This window comes from Vigna unguiculata, chromosome 10 (genome assembly GCF_004118075.2).
Source record: "Vigna unguiculata cultivar IT97K-499-35 chromosome 10, ASM411807v1, whole genome shotgun sequence".
NCBI lineage: Eukaryota > Viridiplantae > Streptophyta > Magnoliopsida > Fabales > Fabaceae > Vigna > Vigna unguiculata.
In genome coordinates, this window is record NC_040288.1 from 7037516 (window position 1) to 7055229 (window position 17714).

The 17714-nt window shown below is 35.4% G+C and overlaps 1 protein-coding gene across 1 annotated transcript; it reads left to right on the top strand.

The window, feature by feature from the left end:
- The first annotated feature begins 5361 nt into the window (after positions 1-5361).
- On the top strand, positions 5362-15737 carry LOC114166885 (Usher syndrome type-1G protein-like). The gene is made up of 6 exons (XM_028051763.1): positions 5362-5882; positions 9543-9604; positions 9716-9975; positions 11547-11621; positions 11736-11798; positions 15326-15737. Exons 1-6 carry the CDS (start codon positions 5767-5769, stop codon positions 15368-15370), a joined length of 621 nt encoding a protein of 206 aa, XP_027907564.1. The 5' UTR covers positions 5362-5766; the 3' UTR covers positions 15371-15737.
- The last annotated feature ends 1977 nt before the right edge of the window (positions 15738-17714 follow it).

The following is a 17714-nucleotide window of genomic DNA, read 5'->3' on the forward strand; positions in this document are numbered from 1 at the left end:
ATGACGTTGCAGGTGGTTCTGGTGGAGCGTAGAGCCGGAGCGGGGCTAGACTTGGGAGAAGGATTTTCTCACAGTTTTACATTGTTTTTATGATTTCAAATAAATTGTAAACATGGATATTACTAGACTTTTGGACAATTATAATAGTATTTATTATCATGGATTTTTGGAATATTGTTGAGGTAATAAAAGTTTTAAAATTTCCCGCGTTTTAGGAAAATGATATTTCAGTAAATGCAGTTTAATTATATTTTCTCTATTTTAATATTTAAATCCGTAATATCCGGTCGGAATGTTACATTTAGCTTGGGAGATTGCTTATGGAAAAAAGATTTGGACTAAACTCATGCATATTCGATTTCTTAAGTCTAACTATCATAAATATATGTTCTTTAAATCGTCGTCAATTTGGCATGGTATTAAGGATGCATATGATGTTGTTCTAGAAAATACTTTTTGAACACTAGGTATGAGTGATTGTATTTAATCTTTGGAATGATTTTTGGTGTTTTGACATTTGCATATTTAAATTAGTTAAAATTCCTTATTTTGACAAAGTAAGGTTATACTTTATTGTTAGTTTGGCCTGAATAAGTACTCACCGAAACTTTCCTTCTTTTGTTGTCAGTTTATGTGATTTTTCTTCTTCAATGGTTAATGAGGATACGTGCAATTGGACTCTGGATGATAATGGTGTGCTTTCTTAAAAAGTTGTAAAAAAGTTTTACTCTTTTGGTATGAAACATGTGGATTGGGGAAACTTGATTTGGTTGGATGAGGTTAGGGATGGCAAAGCGGGCCAGCCCGGCCTGTTTTGGCTCGCCCCGCCCCGCGGGTTGGCTGCGGGCCTGCGAGCTGGCCTGCATTTGTGATGAGTGAAATATTTTTTTTTAGCAAAATAACTTCTTTTTTTCATAATAATTGATATTCATTTTCTATCAAAATAATTCCAATTAGTTTACCTAATCAAAGACAAGAAAAATAACAACGAAGATTATAGCTAAAATACAATAGCAACATGTCACCTTACAAGACATCTACTTAAAAATGCATAAAAAGATATTCCATATTCAAAAATTAAAATCATTATCTTATATACAATGATTATACATAAACATAATAATAATAATAATAATAATAAAAGGAACTTAAAGAAACAATATGATGAATGATGTGAGAACAAAAAAAAATAGAATATATAATTTTGTAAGCGGGCCAGTCCGCCCCACCCCACCTTTAGCCCGCGCGGGCTGCGGGCTGCGGGCTTATGCAGGGCGGGCCATTGCGGGCCAACGGGTTCAACATCCTAATCCGCCCCGCGTTTTTTTGTGCGGGCCTGCGAGCCAGCCCGCCTGACCCGCCCCGAATTACCATCCCTAAATGAGGTGTCACCAACTAAAACTTTAGTTCTTTGGAAATTGTTGTGTGGTCGTTTACTTATCAATGTGGAGGTTAAAAAAGAAAGGAGTGGTTGTATGCTCTATGTGTTCTTTGTGTGGTAATAATGTTAAATCTTTCTCTCATTTGTTTTTTCATTGTTATATTATTATACGGTTGTGAGAATGGTTGAAGGAAGTTTTTCAAGATTTGTAGGTTTCTTCTTTGGATTTGGTTGCTCAATTTATGAAGCCTCGTTGTAGTCCTTTTCTTAAAGTGATTAAAGTGGCTTTCATAGTTATTTTAATGATTTGGAGGATGAGAAATCATAGTATATTTTAGGATCCAATTGTGTTTCCTACTGCTATTTTTTAAAATAAGGAGTTAGTGTGTATGATTGCGAATAAATGTAAGAAGCATATGAGTAATAATGTATCTTTTTTTTTTTGTTCTCAAATTTTTCAATATACAAATTAAGGAGGATAGGATGGTTTCATTTATGGACGTAATATGGCAAGTTTCATCTGCTAATTGGCTTAAGGTGAATATTGATGGTGCAACTAAGGGTTGTCCTAGTTTGGCTTCATGTATTGATACTTTTAAAGGAAGCCAGAGTGAATATGTGGATATTTTTTCAACTTTTTAGGGGTACAATGAGTATGAATATACAATTCAAAGTTTTTTTTCATGTTCTTCGTGAAGGAAATCATTGTATTATTAAGTTAGCTAATTTAGCTTTCATTCATATAGAACAATATAAGTGGTTTAATGTTTTACCTTCAAGTATTTATTTTGATTTTTTTTTTCATAATAGGTATAGTTTGCTTATGTTTCTTGAAGTATAATTTTTATTACGGACTTAATATGGGCCCATGTTTTATGTTTTATTTATTTTTTTAATAAAATTTCATATGATAATAAATAATTGATAATCTTTAAAATATTAGCATAGTTAAAATGTCAAAACCAACTTTATTTAACCTCGACCGATAATAACACTAGTAGATGTAACTTAAAAACTATATTTGACCTCAATGAAAAAAATCTTCTATTTTGGTAAAGAAAAACTTAACAATTAATAAATAACAATTATTTATATCAATGAAAAGTAATCCCAAAAGAATAACTATTGTAAGACCCAATATTTTCTGCCCTAAATTAAAAGGGCTGCCCCATGTGAGTTGGGCCTAAGGGTTGACTCAAAGGGAAACAAACTCTAAGTCTGCCCTAAACCTCATTCCTCTCACTTTGTTGAAACAAATTTCCTAACCCCCTTGAGTAGCCGTCACCCTCTCCGATAGGGTTCGGCCTTGGAGCTCCGTCGCACTTGTTCGAGCCAGTTTCGTTCCACGTAAGTTGCATCTCATCCCATACCTCTCTTGTTTAGCACAGTTGCTTCGAGTTCCAACTAGGGTCGTACTAAGTGGCTTCATGTCCTTCTGTTCTTTTGTTTCCAGCTCGCTAAACTGCTCTAGGAGCTGCTGCCTTTCTCTGTTTACACCCAAGAACCCAACTGTTGGTCATTTTCCAGGTAAGGGAAGCTAGAACCCTCTGGTTGTGTGATGTGTTTTATGTGGTTGTGTGTTTGTATCGGGATTGGTTGAGATTGCATGTTATTGTGAACGTATGAGATGGCTGGAAATATTTTTGGGTGCGAATGTATAGTTGATGCAGGTTGAACAGTGGCGTAGTCTGTTGATCTCGCCCAAGCGACTTGGTCCCGCCTAGGCAAGACTTGCAGAGAACCAACCTCAGCTCGCACTCGAGCTCTCGCTCAGGCGGAGGGTCTTAGTTTTGAGCAAGGTGTTATCTCGCTCAGGCGAGAGACGCTCGCCTAAGCGAGCTTGCGTGGGAGTTCGAGGATGGGTCGCTGCAGTTGCAGCCCAGGCGAGGGGCCTTACTTTTGGGTGAGGAGCGGGCTCTCTCAGGCGAGGGAGGACTCGCCTAAGCGAGTACGCGAGAAACACCCGTTCGCCTCTACCGCGATCTCGTCTAACCGAGGGCCTGTCGCTTAAGCGAGAGGACCCCTCTCACCTAAGCGAGGGCCTCTGGCCTAAGCGAGGGTTGGGCGAGAGAATGTGTGGGTACTGTTTGGAATCCTTATTTGAGGTATTAAATACATGCTTGGTTGTATTGCTATGTTAAAATATGAAATGAATGAGTACACATGAAATGGGAGGGCGTATGAGTTGTGATTTATGAGCTCTAACTTGATGTGAGTATGATATATGTAAGAGATGATTCATGGAATTGAAATTATGAGTTTGGTATGAGTTTGACATGAGACATGAAAGGGGTTGGTATCAATGTGGCATGATAATGATATGAGACGGAGTTCCATATTCATGGTTCGAGAATAATGAGTTGGTATGGTTTGGCTGGGAATACGCAAGAGATGAATTATGAGAAACTGTATGTGATGTATATGTGTGTGTATATATATATATATATATATATATATATATATATATATATATATATATATGTGTGTGTGTGTGTGTGTGTGTGTGTGTATGTATGCTGAATCTGTTTGATTGATTAAGAATGTTGGTCCGTGTCAGTTCGTAATTCCTTGGGATCTCTAGGTGAGATTTTCAGGGTCATGCTTCAGTGGTCGGAACGTAATCCCATGGCCCCTGTTAGTGGGTGCCCATGGTGGTGCCCCATCTGTATAACTAGGTAAGGATTCAAGGTAAGGTTGCATCCTGACACTCTAAGGAGTCAGTTAGTCTCACCTAGAGCGGACTAACTCCTGTGGTGAGAGTAGCAGGAAGCCTGAAATTCATTAAGGGCTAATCTTGTGGTGAGGGAAAATTGATTCATTGTAACACTTGTAACACATAGCTCGAGGGTGAGCAGAGGTATCCACCACAAGTGCAAGCATCCGCTGAATCCGACCAGGTTATATGTATCCGGATAAGTCGAGTCTTAGTGTATTGTTTTGGAAGGTCATAACATGCTTGAGTGATGTATGTATAATTGACTGTGAAAGCATATCTGATTGCATGATAAAACCACTTTTGGCTCTAGCTTACCCTTCTGTTTTTGTTGTGTGTCCTGCTGTGTGGTACTCTCTTTTGCGATGATCATCAACTTGTTGATGTGAGCAAATACGGGAAACACCCATGGTCAACAGGGAGGTGATGGTTCCGCTGCTTAGTCTTTGGGTTGACTTCTGCCTTTGGGCTCTTCATTTAGGGCTAAGGCCCATGTATTGTTTTCTCCGGAAATTGGTTTAAGTCATTTTCATTCTCCTACTTCACTTTGTACCCGACATCGTGGTGTATCTCTTTTGTTTGTCCTCTAAGCAATGCAATTGGGATATCTGTAGGAGTGACGTTATACTCTTTTATCCTCACTTCTTATATTATATTGTGTGACATATCCTTTATTTAGTTTTATTAAATAAATGGGGTGTTACAACTATGATTATTTTGGCTCCAAATTTATTTAACAATTTTGCTATCATGTGTATAACTGGAGGATTAAAATAATAGCCAATGTTATTTAAAATGTAAGTTTTTTACTCATTTTAGAAATATAATTATAAGTTCTTAAATAAAAATTATTTATTCAAAATAGTATATTAAGTTATTAAAAAGACATTTTTCAACGTCATATTTCCCTTTTCTATGATTTTATATTACAATTCAACAATTACTGGACCATAAAAGCACACTTAACTTATACACATATTTAATTTTACTTTTCATAACTTGCATATCTTACTTTTTAATATTCTTATATAAAAATATAAAAACTAAGAAAACCCATAGGTTCACAACTAAAACCTGCTTAATCCATTGATTAAATTAGATCAACTAAATAATCCAGTTAAAATTTCAAGGTCCATTTCTCGATCGAGTTACGGGTTTTACGAGTTGATTATGTCCAAACACCACTTTTACGCTTTTATTTTTCCCTAGTGTGATACGCTGTCGTTTGCAATGTTTTCCCCAGGGGGCGCCAAAACAAATAACCCGAAATCTAGAGGATCCCTTTCATCTTTCGTTCCCAACAATTTTTATTTTCTCTCTTCGCAAAAACAAAACCTCTCTCAACACAAAGGCACAGGCATTCAACTTTTCCGATTCTCCAATCCTGAACCTTTTTTTCCTTTTCCTTTAAATTCCATTTTCCTCAGAAAAAACCGTGTCATTGTTTTCCTTTCAGAATTCAACACCCTTTCGCGACGAACAAAAAGGGGTGTTAGGGTTTGCATTATCTGCCACGCTTCCGCATTGTGGTACCCTGCACCTTCCTCACCGAGCCTTGCGTTTGTCACTTCCATTGCGTATTACTCTCTCTCTCTCTCTCTGCTTCGAGATTAGGGTTGATAGGTTTGAGGTTGATTCTTCTTCCGATTTTGAACCGAGTGAATCGCGGAAAATGTACGCTGATCGCGTGGAGAATGGAGGGCGGAGGTCCGTGAAGGAACGCCTAAATGGGAATGGTATCAGTGGCCCTACTCGGCACCAGCAACAGCGTCAAATCACCGGCAAGAGGTTTGCAATTCTTACTTCGTGTTTTTGTGATGATTTTTTATGCTTTTGGCGAGGTTTTAAATTCGGTTGTGATTTTCGATTTGACCGCATGTTGGCCACCTTTGTGATTGGGATGCATGTAGAGGTTAGATAATTCCCGTTTTTGATTGAACTAGCTTCTGAAAAGATTATGGGTTGGATTGGTATGGTATTTATGTCGTAAGTATATAGTCTTTGGAAACATATTTGATTATGGTGTTAATATTTTTATTTATAATAATAAATAGAATTAAATTATGGGCAATATATATCACATTTCACTCATTCTTACTCTCTTTTTTTATTAATTCAAAACAATTCTTTTTCCATTTTCTTTCTCTTTGTTTTTTCCTTTTCCACACCCCCAATGTCCATCACCCATCCATTAAAAGCATGAAATACTATGATCATAAATGTTATTCTATATACAGACTAGGGTGTATGATCAGTTTTGGTTCTTTTTGCCACCCTGAGTTAATGAGGGGAAAGTGTGCTAGTTCTTATAGCTGCTGATCATCCAGATATTTCCTATATTTGTCAGTCTTTAACAGCTACCTAGATGTAACTGTATGAAAATAAGAGTTCTACATTGAGTTCATTTGATGAATGTAAATTACGCAGATCACATGGAACATTCTTTCCATGTTTGTCTAAATAGTTATTTTTGTCACAGTTAATAGAGAGGTCACCCAATAGCTCTTCCCTACTCCATTGCCCTCTTCCTCTCCCATATCCAAGTCCCTATCATAACAATGCCCCTTTAAGCTGACCTCTTTGTGACTCTTCAACACTTTACTCAGCATACTGTTGGTTAGAATCCTCCATCTGTTAGAACCCTTCATAAGCCCTTTCTGATATATTAACAACCAATTTTCGTACCATTTGATAATACTCACGTACTCAGGGATCTTGAGAAGTAGTTATTTGGAGGGGAGAACCGAACAATTCAATGCCCTACATTGTGACCATAATAGCCATTTTCACGGAAGCTGAACCACACTGGAGTCACAATAGTGGATTTTTAGAATTTATGAAATGCCATTATTCTATAGTGCTGCTATCACTGCTCTGCTGCCATATATTTGGGTGGTCACTAGAAATTTTCATGAATGTGACAAGTAAAAAATGGGAAAAGATATTGTAATGTGTGTTTCTAGGTTTAAATATGTGGTAAATACTACAAACTGATGTTGAATTAATGAGGATGTCAAACATAGGATGCCCGAGTGAGATGCCTTAAATGAAGAAAGGCATCAAGAATTATTTGTGACCTCAAAGTACCTCCAAACTCAAGGACAAGTTTTTAAAGGGGCAAGAGAAAAAGGTCGTAGAAAATGTTATAAGACAAATGTGTGATCATACAAGAAAAAAAAGGGTACGAAAAGATTATGTATGAGTAGAGATTGGCATAGAAGAGTAGTTTATAGTTTTTTTAGTTCTTTGAAGAGGAGGAGAGGGTGGCCAAAAGGGTACTAAAGGAAGTGGTAAAGAGGGATCTCATGGTATATAAACTGACTGAAGCTATGGTCTTTTACTTAGCCAAATGACATCATGTGATCTATACATCATACCTCACGTAGAGAGATAAGACTTTGTTGTTCCCTTCCTCTTGACCTTTGCTCATGAGTCATAAACCCACTGCCATTCCCTTTATTTTTTGTCAGAACTTAGTAGTATGTGAGGTATCTGTCACTAATCCCTTGAAAATTATAGATTTCTGGTTAAATGATACTGCAGTGCAGATTAAGAGTTGACGTAGTTGCAAAATATTAGGTGAATTGACTATTTTTTCTTTTCTGGTCTGATGTATTATTAGATGTCTGACTTGTGTGGAGGATATTTCAAATTTATTTTGTTTCTTTTTTCACGTAAATATATTCAACCATGATGAACTTATGCCTCAGATTGGGCATGTACAGGTTTAGGTCATTTGTGGGTTACTGTTTTGGTTAACTGCATTCTCTTTTGTATATACTCAGAATATTACTTTTTTTTTACCTGATCATTCTGCACATAAAAGTTACATAAATTAGATTATTTGGCAAGTTTTACTATGCATTCAGGGTGCTATATTGGATGCTCATAGAAATAATTCCATATCATATGTTAGCATTGTAATTTCAAAGTTACAAGAATTGTAGTCAGAATTAACCTATGGTTATATGGGAAGTTGAAACCAAGGATGAGAAAAGAATAGTGCCAGGATATTGCTTTAGTGGGGTGGAGCAGTCCTTGGCCGCTGTGGACACCTGCATACCGAAGCATTTCAGTGTTGTGGTGGAGAGAGCTGCCAGAATAGTGGCTGAATCAGCCAACATAGCGGTACTACAGCATCTTCTAAAAAAACCTTTAAATTAGGTCTGGTAGGTAGTATATGGGTTCATTACAATAAATATTGTCATATTTTGTTCTTAGCACAATAAGAAAAAAAGAATAAACTTAGTATAAAAGCTTTAATTCCTTTAGTTTTGTTTGAACTCCATTAATGAATGTGGTAATTGAGCACACATTTAGTCTTTAGTATCTGCTATTGTGTTTATTGAAAAGTCAAATTAATGTTAATATGTAATTAACCTTGAAAGAAGCCTTTTACCCTTTACCTTTTATTTTGTATGTTTAAAATACTTAGTGGTTTCCTTCAACATTAATTACATATTAACATTAGTTTTCTCTGAATAAACATGTGACAATTATTTGAAGACCAAACACATGCTCAATTACCTCAACCGTTAACGAAGTTCAAATAAGATTAATGAACTTAAAGTTTTTGTATTACATCTATTTTTTTTTTCTTATTGTATTAAAAATAAATTATGTCATATGGTGTACTGAACTGACTATTTATCTTTTTTATATTCAATAAAAAAGTTGGTTTTATTGACCAACTTTTTTTCTGATCGCACTTTTTCTCTCCCTTTTGGAGACTATGTTTGACTTTTTTTGATGCCTCAAAAGGCTGCTGTATCTGCATGGGTGTATTTTAACTTTTGTCATACATAAATAAAGAGCTGTTTTGCTCCTGTACACATCTGCTTCCTATTGCTTTATAAGTTTTTTTCTTTCTCCCACAACCTTCATTCTGTTTCTTTGCTTGGTTTTATATTTGAATAACTATGTTTCTGTGAAGAGTTGTCGACTGGTAGATATCTATTTATGATTCTGTCATTTAATAAGTTGTTACATATTTAATTCATCTAATGCATGGTTATGTGAAGTGTTCTTGTTATATATTGAACATAAAAAGTGTTTCTGAAAGAGCCCTCCAGCACTACCCATAAAACCTATTTTAAAGACTTCTTTTTCAGAACATGCTCCACGTGGAGGTGTCCACAGCAACCAAGGGCTGCCCTGCTAAAGCACTATCCCGGTGCTATAGCACACTATTGTCATCCCAAATAAAAAAATACATAGAAGAGTGGTTGTCCCACTATATGCTTTAGTGTTTTTGGGATCAACCATTACGCTCTCCTATCCAGGATTTAAAACACTGTTTGAAACCAAGTTTCGTTCATCTGCTTTTTCAGTGTACTTGATTGGGTACTTAAAATGCTTTAGTTAGCATGAACATCAGTTTTTTGCATGTTTGTTCCGATTATGACTTAATGATATAATCAAAATTAAATTTTCCTTATTAAATTACAGGTCGAGGCAAGATGATAAGTGGGAACATGATCTCTTTGATGATGATGAACCACGGATCACTAGTATGGATAAAGTTATTCTCATATAAGCAACTATTTGTTGCTAGATTTATTGGGTGCCAATAGTTTTTTTTATGGGTTTTGACTGTTTGTTAATGGCTTGTGATTGTGAAGATCGGAAGGTTAGTGCTCAAGATCTGCGCCTCAAGCTTCAAAGGAAAGGTCTTCAACCTGCATCTCAGAGTGGAAAGAGTTATGCTCCGAAGATGCGGGATCTCCGTGAAAGGTTATCAGGGACAATGACAGTACAACCTACCAGTGTTGATCCGCCAAAATCAAAAGCTGTTAAACCAAGCAGTAAAAGTGTTGGTGTTGAGGCCCCTGCAGCGCAGATCAAAAGGCCAGCTGACCCAGCTCCTAAAAAGTCACGGAAGGTATTATTCTTGTCATGTCATGGCTTTAATTGTCAATTTGAACTTTTTGTTTTGACTGCCTCTTATCGTATGTAATGTCAGATCATCACCTATTCTTGATCACATTTGTACTTCCTATTACATTTCCGGTTAAACTGGTGATGCATTTGGTGATATGCTAGGACATTTATGCTTGAAGAACTGATCTGGAGTCTGTTTCAATTTCTTCCTTCATAGTTCTTTGAGTAGGTACATGCATAGGTGGCCTCTAGTGTGTGCAACAAGACTGGATGAATGTAGAGTATAAATATTCTTTAGAAAATTACTAGGAATAACAATCAAGTTCACTTTACTATAGACATAACTTTATAATATTTCATTTATATAATATAAAAAAATTATATATTATATATGAACTGATATTTTAACCATTTAATTTAGTGAAAATTAAGTTCATCCATATTTGATTATGATAGTCCAATTGATTGAACTTCTAAAATGTCACAATTTAAAAACGGGGAGATAATTGAAATTACATGACCTTTGTCAGAGTAATTTTGCACATAATGAGGACTGATATATGCTGGTAAAAATATGGTACTGCTGGTAAGTTGTAGTATTGTCGAAGTCAACATTTACTATAGTAGTGGTATTGTTTGATATTTCTGGTGGAAGGAGGTGAAAGGTAGCTCTGATTTGGCATTCAATCACACTTTCTTGTTGGTTGAGATATATACACTAGATCGTGTTCTTGTACTATAATGGTGGATATGAATAATTCTCTTCAAATTTACTTCAAGATACTGGTAGCTTCAGATGTTAAGCTGTTGGCCTGTGTTTGTTTCCGGATGTTTACTGTAGTAGAGGATTGAAATCCGGGTGGGAAGTGTTGTTTGGATCAGGCGATTTGAAATTATTTGGGCAGAATGATTTGTGGGGCAGAGTGGATGTGATCTTCGCTCCACTGCAGAGAATAGGGGAGAAAGACAACACACACATTATATAATTAGATATTTGGCCCGAGTGTTTTCTCTTTTTCACTGTTGATGTCATGTATTTTTATTTACATATTTAGGGAGTTAAAATTAATTAGTTTACAGAAGCTAAAATTAATTAGTTTACAGGAGTTAAAATTTAAATTAGTTAAAATTTTATTTTAAGTTACTTTTATAACCAAGGGTAAATTGGTAATCTTCCATTTTTACAATTAAACATTTTTTTAATGTATGATGTATCAAATCCATCACATCACTCACTAACTTTCATAAACTTTCATCTCAAATCCCTTCCTTCCTCACCACCTTTCCCTTAATCCAAGAACCCCAATTTCACCTCTCTTTCCCCTCAAATCCACTCCCCTAAATCCATATTCCAAAAAAACACTCCCTTAATTTACTTGTTGGTGGCCACTTTGTGTTCAATCATGTATGTATTTAATTAATTTTTTTGTTGTGTTTTGTAAATTTTTAGTTTTAATTTTTACGTTCATACTTGGCAAAGATTTTGCCCCATATTTCTTTATGCAATTGTTAACCTTCTCTTACTAAATAATGGGAAATTAAAAGATATAAATTCTGGTTCTTGTTTTACAGGCTGATTCTTCAATTGATGACTTCTTGCAGTCCGTGGGTCTTGAAAAGTACCTTATTACTTTTCAGGCTGAAGAAGTATGCTATACATCTTTTTAACTTTTTTCTGCCATTAGAGAAAGTTCATTGCCTTGACTGGTTTTTTATTTGACCATCAAGGTCTAATATTTCTGTGCAAAACCTGTTTTTCAGGTTGATATGACAGCACTCAATCATATGAATGACGAAGATCTCAAGGCTATGGGTATACCAATGGTATGCATTGAGCTAGTATTGGAATTTTGTACTTTTCATGCTTGTCTGTTTCCAATGGCAATGTCATGCAGTTCCATTATAATGTGACTCATGTCAATGCTTGCTACTTGGAATGCATCTTATACTCTGCATTTTTTATGGACTTCTTATGTGTTAAATTGGCCCTATTTATGCAGCAACGTGCAATATTTACTCCACTTTGGTAGTTCGGTTCATTTGAAGTGGAGGGGTAACTGCACATTTTTCAGCGTAACCCTTCAAATAAGTTTTTGGATAAGATTAGACATTTAGCTTTCATTTGATGATGTACATAGAAAGTAGACTTTAAGTCTAACTGAACCTTACAAAATTGGCTTCCTAAGGTGAGGTGGGTACCCACTTATATATTATGATTTGATTATGATTTGAAGATTGTGCATTCCAAGAATCCAATTTTTTGTGATAGAATTCAATAAAACCCTTAGCTTCAGAGAACAACACCAATGCCATGTGTCCCAACATGAGCCCAAGAATAGAGCCGCAACTGCATATGCCAACTGCACGGAAACACCAAGAACTCCATCTTCTTTGATATTCTTTCCACCATGTGCCATTGTCCTCTGCCGTCTACCATCACAAATTTCTCCTGTGACCACCAGATTAGAGCCCAGATTAGAGCATCTCTCCATGCGACTGCCAACCCTGCCAGTCTTGGAAGTAGACTCTACTCCACACCTCACGCACACTCACTTTCTATTCGTTGTTGTGTGGCATGTGATGTCCACACGTCGCCCTCCTCTTACCATAGCAGCAACGTGCATCCTTCAAAGGGTTTCACAAGACCTCATTGTTGTTCTAACCCTGGGTTCTCCTTTTCCAGCATGAAATGTCTTAGAGGGTTTCTAATCAAACCTAGGGTTTTCTATTCATTGTTTTTATTGGTTTTTTCTTATGAAAATGTCCTTTGGACTTGTTGTCTCCTCTGGAATTCTGACCATTATCTCTGAATAGCTGAATGGGAAAAATTATCTCTCTTGGTATGCCTCAATTCAAGTATGGTTCCTTGGCCAAGGTTTCCAAGATCACCTTGAGCAAGACGGGAGTAACGTGCCATCTACTCAAGTTGAGCAGTAGAAGCAAATTGATTTTCAATTTTGATACCATATTAAGAAGTGAGCTAAAGCCTATTTCTTCCTCACAAAACCAACTTGTAAGATGATGTTTGCACCCTATTTTTATATTGTAAATAGGTTTTATCTCTAGTTGTTGTGAGATTTCCAACAAGTACTAAAACAACTGGAAACTAAAGCTCCTAAAATTAATACTTTGCTTTTCTACACTGAGCATGCTATTTCTCTTTCTCCTCCTAGGCTAATTGTAGTGGCAATATTTACCTGGTTCTAGTGCTTGCAATTTTGGTGAATAGCAAATTGCAGACATGCAATGTAAGTTAGTCAGGAAGAGTCTGTAAAAGGTTGGAGTGGAAGCTCAATAATGCAGCTACGCTGCCCTCACCCCTCCACCCTCCATGTTTTTTAGCTCTAATGGTCTGTTCTTATTGTGCATTCTGTCAAAAAGGCTAGTTGTAGTTGCCAATATTTACCTGGTTCTGCTGCTTGCAATTTTGGTAAATATCAAATTGGAGACATTTGTAAGCTGTCAGTCGGGAAGATTCTGTAACAGATTGGAGTGGAAGCTCAACAATGCAGCTACACTGCACTTTGCCCTCCAATTTTTTTGGCTCTAATGCTCTGTTCTTATTTTGCATTCTGTGCCCTCTATTTTGTTCCGTGTTACTCTTCTGTATTTGGCTTTAGTGTTCTTTTTTTGTGTTTTATATTTTTAGTATAGGCGTTATTTTGGCTTACTGCCATTAATAGCCATCCACCGTTAACCATGATGCAAGTTTTTGGTGGGGAATCACAGTAAAAATGGGATTGGGATCTCAAATAATGAAGCTACTCAACATAGGGCGCTGGAATCAGGAAATTCAGAATCCTTTCTATAGAAGAAATTGCTGATCCGATTTTGGAGTTTGGGCTAGAAATTAAATGGAGAATGGTTGGTTGCTGAGTTATAACTTAGAAGAGTCAAGTTCTGAAGTTCCAGCTAAGAGCATCCCCTTAATTGGAGAGAAAATAGCTTATTTAGATAGCTGGAATGATCATCATCAGTGTGATTTGAAATTTAAAAACATAAAAATCAAACTCTTTCAAAACCAATAGTTGGAAAATCAGCACAGAATCTGGAGAAGCTGGAGAGAAAATCTAGATAGGTGGAGCGATCATGAGTCGAATTAGAAATTTAAAAAAACAAAATCAAGCTCTTTGAAAACAATACTTGGAAAATGAGCTCAGAGATACTAGAGAAGTTGGAGAGAAACAGTTTTGCTGGATAGCTGGAATAATTATCATTCAGAAAGTTCATGGCAAGCAAAGCAGGTTATTTGGGACCCAAACTTTTTAAACTTGAAAAATGACATTTTGACGGAGACAATGGTAGTGCCTCTGGGACAAAGCTGGGACAAGGCATCAGAGCAAATTCAGGTCTCTGGTACATCTGGGAAAAGTCCTGGCCAGTGCATTTAGATCGAAGGGCCCGTGTGTCTAGAAAAAGTTGAGGCCAGGCATTTGGGAAAAGCTGAGGCCAGGCATTTCGAAAATTTGGGATCTGGATATCTAGGAAAAGTCAGGGCTAGTGCATCTGGGAAAAGCCGGGGTGATTGTAAATCCTATTTTCATGTAAATTCTATTTTCAGTGTCACACTTCCAGCAATAAAGCTCCATTTAGACAAGTCCATTATGGAATTCCACTATTATGTGATGTACAGACTGAGTTCTGAAACCGGTTCTCATTTCTTTTATTATGCATTGCTTGGTAGTTTCCTTTTTATGGAATGACCTTTAAGCTTTGTTTAGATGAAGATTTTTGAAGAACGTAGTTTGAAATACATGGGAAAAGATAATGAGTAGAAAATGGATAGATTTTGAAGTTGGTTGGGTTGAGAGAAGTAAAAAATAAGGAGAGAAAAAGAATCCAGTGTATTGTAAAAACATCTTTGCTCCAGAAAATATATTTACATTGTAAAAAATTTGATAGGTGAGCAAATCATTGGTGTTTTGGTAAAAATTGGCTTTGCGTGAAGGATGTCTAAGAGTTCCTTTGTATTAATGGGAAAGAAATGATGGAATCTTTATTGTTGTCAGTTGCCGTGAGATTTTATTAGGATTTGAACAGTTCATGTAGCACTTTGTGATGTTTTACAAATGCTCCTTTTATGGTTGTATCTTTTTTAGGCCTCCTGAGATATCGGTTGTTGTATTGCAAGTTACATGTTAGGTTATTTTACCCGTTTAGTTTGGTATACTTCATCTTTTATCGGACATAGCTTTTTAGTATGATCCTATGATAAATATTTGACTAATATATCTTGGTGTTGTAACTCCATTCTTCTGTACCTTTTCTTGTCAAGTATGCTCTTTTGATTTGTAATTCCCATATTTAGTTAAACACATTATGGTTACACTTTTTTTTTTTTTTTGTTCCAGGGACCAAGAAAGAAGATACTTTTAGCGTTGGAGTCGAAAGTCTGACATGTATTGGAAATTATTGATGTTCTTAGCTGGATAAACTTGTTTATGGACGGTGGTGGGTGATCAGGATCTAAAAACCAAGTGTAATAGGATAGGTCTTCGATTATTTTACCCTTATTTTAGACATTAATGAAGATAGTTTTGGAGTTTATTACCCCGTCAGCATCCTGAAACACTTTTAATTGTACCTACTAATTAGTGGCTTTGAGAATTCACTTTTTGAATCAATAGGTTTTGCCGCAAGGATGTTATTATGACCCATTTTTCAAAATTTGATGACCATCTAATGATAGGATCAGTGGAGGAAGCTGATTTTCAATACTCCAAAATTGACACCAAAATGTTAATTCAGGCATGGATTTACTAATTTGTTGCAAGTTGTCAGGCTATTACTTGTTCCAAGTGATTTAAATTGTTATTCGTGTAGGATTTATGTCTGGGTATATAACATGGAATTGGTTTTTGCTTTATAGTTGCACTTTGAAAAACTGACTCTGCCGTGAAGAAGCAGCTTAAATAAATATTAGCCGTTCAATTTAAATGGAATCAGCTTAAATAAAGGTGCAATTTATTATATTAATTAAATTAACTAGTTAAATTTTAAAGTTGAAATAACTTTTTATTTTATATAATTTATATACTATGTATAAATATGTGTGATATATTCCATGTGTTTGTATTTTTCATGTTTGCTTTTAAGGTGAAAGAAACGTGTTGCTTTTTTTTATTATAATGTTTTGTTTTAATAAATTAAAAATTAATATCTGTATTAATTTAATAAATTTATTTAAATATAATGTTTTTATTGTTATTTTTTATATTTAATGTATGCAATCTCTAATTTAAATTAAACATTAAGTTTAATTGAACATTGGAGTAGTTGAAGTATGTAGTTTGTTTTAGGAGGAGTAATTTATATCTATTCTTCTTTTTATGATTGATAAAATAGAAATATAAAATGTATATACTAAGTGAGAAATCCTTCTACAATTATATGCACTATCTTTCATATAATGATTTTATAATGATATATGGTAAATACGTAGTTACTATTTTACTTTATATATTATTGTAATGAATAATACTAGAATAAACAATCGTATTTATTTTTATTATTTTTGTGTGCTAAGTTGATAGTAATTTTTAATATGTATACATGAAAACCCTTAAAAAAAAATAAAGGAGAAAATCATTTATAACAAAATCATCTGTATAAGATGACCAAAACTTTCATTTATAATGATTAGATACGATCTATCCAAAATGGTAAACAGAGTAAGGCTTCTGAAACAATTGAAGGCATACATGATTAAGATAAATCTTTTCTCTATTGACCTAGTTATACATTGTAGAATCTTTCTCCTCATGTTTACGAGACTAACTCCACAATGATATTATTCCTTGCCAAAGAATTTGGTAGACTCTTTCAAAACATTTTGTGCTAGGTGTGCATCACGATTTGTGGCTAGTAAATTAATGGTGTCTAGCTTCGCAACTCTCGATGGCATAGAGTAAGAGGAAAATAAGTCACTTCCAGACACAATCATAAACAAGCCTTCAATCACGACTTACTACTCGAATTCCAAGGAGATAAAGTTCCCACCTATGGTTACATTGACTTGTTAGTCATGTTTGGTACTAATGAAACACATTGGAAGATAATGGTTTGGTACATTCTCATAAAAGCGAACAATCCTAATTTGATGTAAGGCCCTCCATAAGCTTGGTGTCATCATCTATACATCGCATATGGTGATAAAGTTTCAAGGAACAGACAAATCAATTGTAACCATCAAAGTTTATCTAAAAGCAACAATGGAGTTATGCTTAGAGTTTAAAGGTGGCTTCTTATTCTTCAAAGAAACCAAACATTAGTGGATCAAACCAAACTGACGATGAAAACCCATTTTAGTTCTTAAGAGATATGGTATTAATTAATGGTGAAGAAAACTCAAGAAAGATTTTCGGTAGACATTTACATTGTCCTCTAATTCTCTCCATGCACCATTGATCTTCTAGAAGGGAAGGTTAACTTCAAACTCTCTAAAAAGGTGCCTCATGTGTGTGGTCCAAGCCTAAGTCTATCCTCCTCTCCAAATAAGTGATATTCTCTTCCAAGATAGTCTTAATCAATCCTACAAAACAAACATACAACAAAAGAATCAACAAAATCAACTTAAGCATAGTCAACAAGGTCAACGCAAACAAAAGTCAACATAAACTAATACTAAATAAACTAAGAGATGATGGATTAGAGGTTTTCCTTCTTGTTGTTTTCGTCCTCTTAGGAAGGTCCTCTATGCTCTCATGAAGAGTAATGAACTCATCAACTGAAGTATTGAAC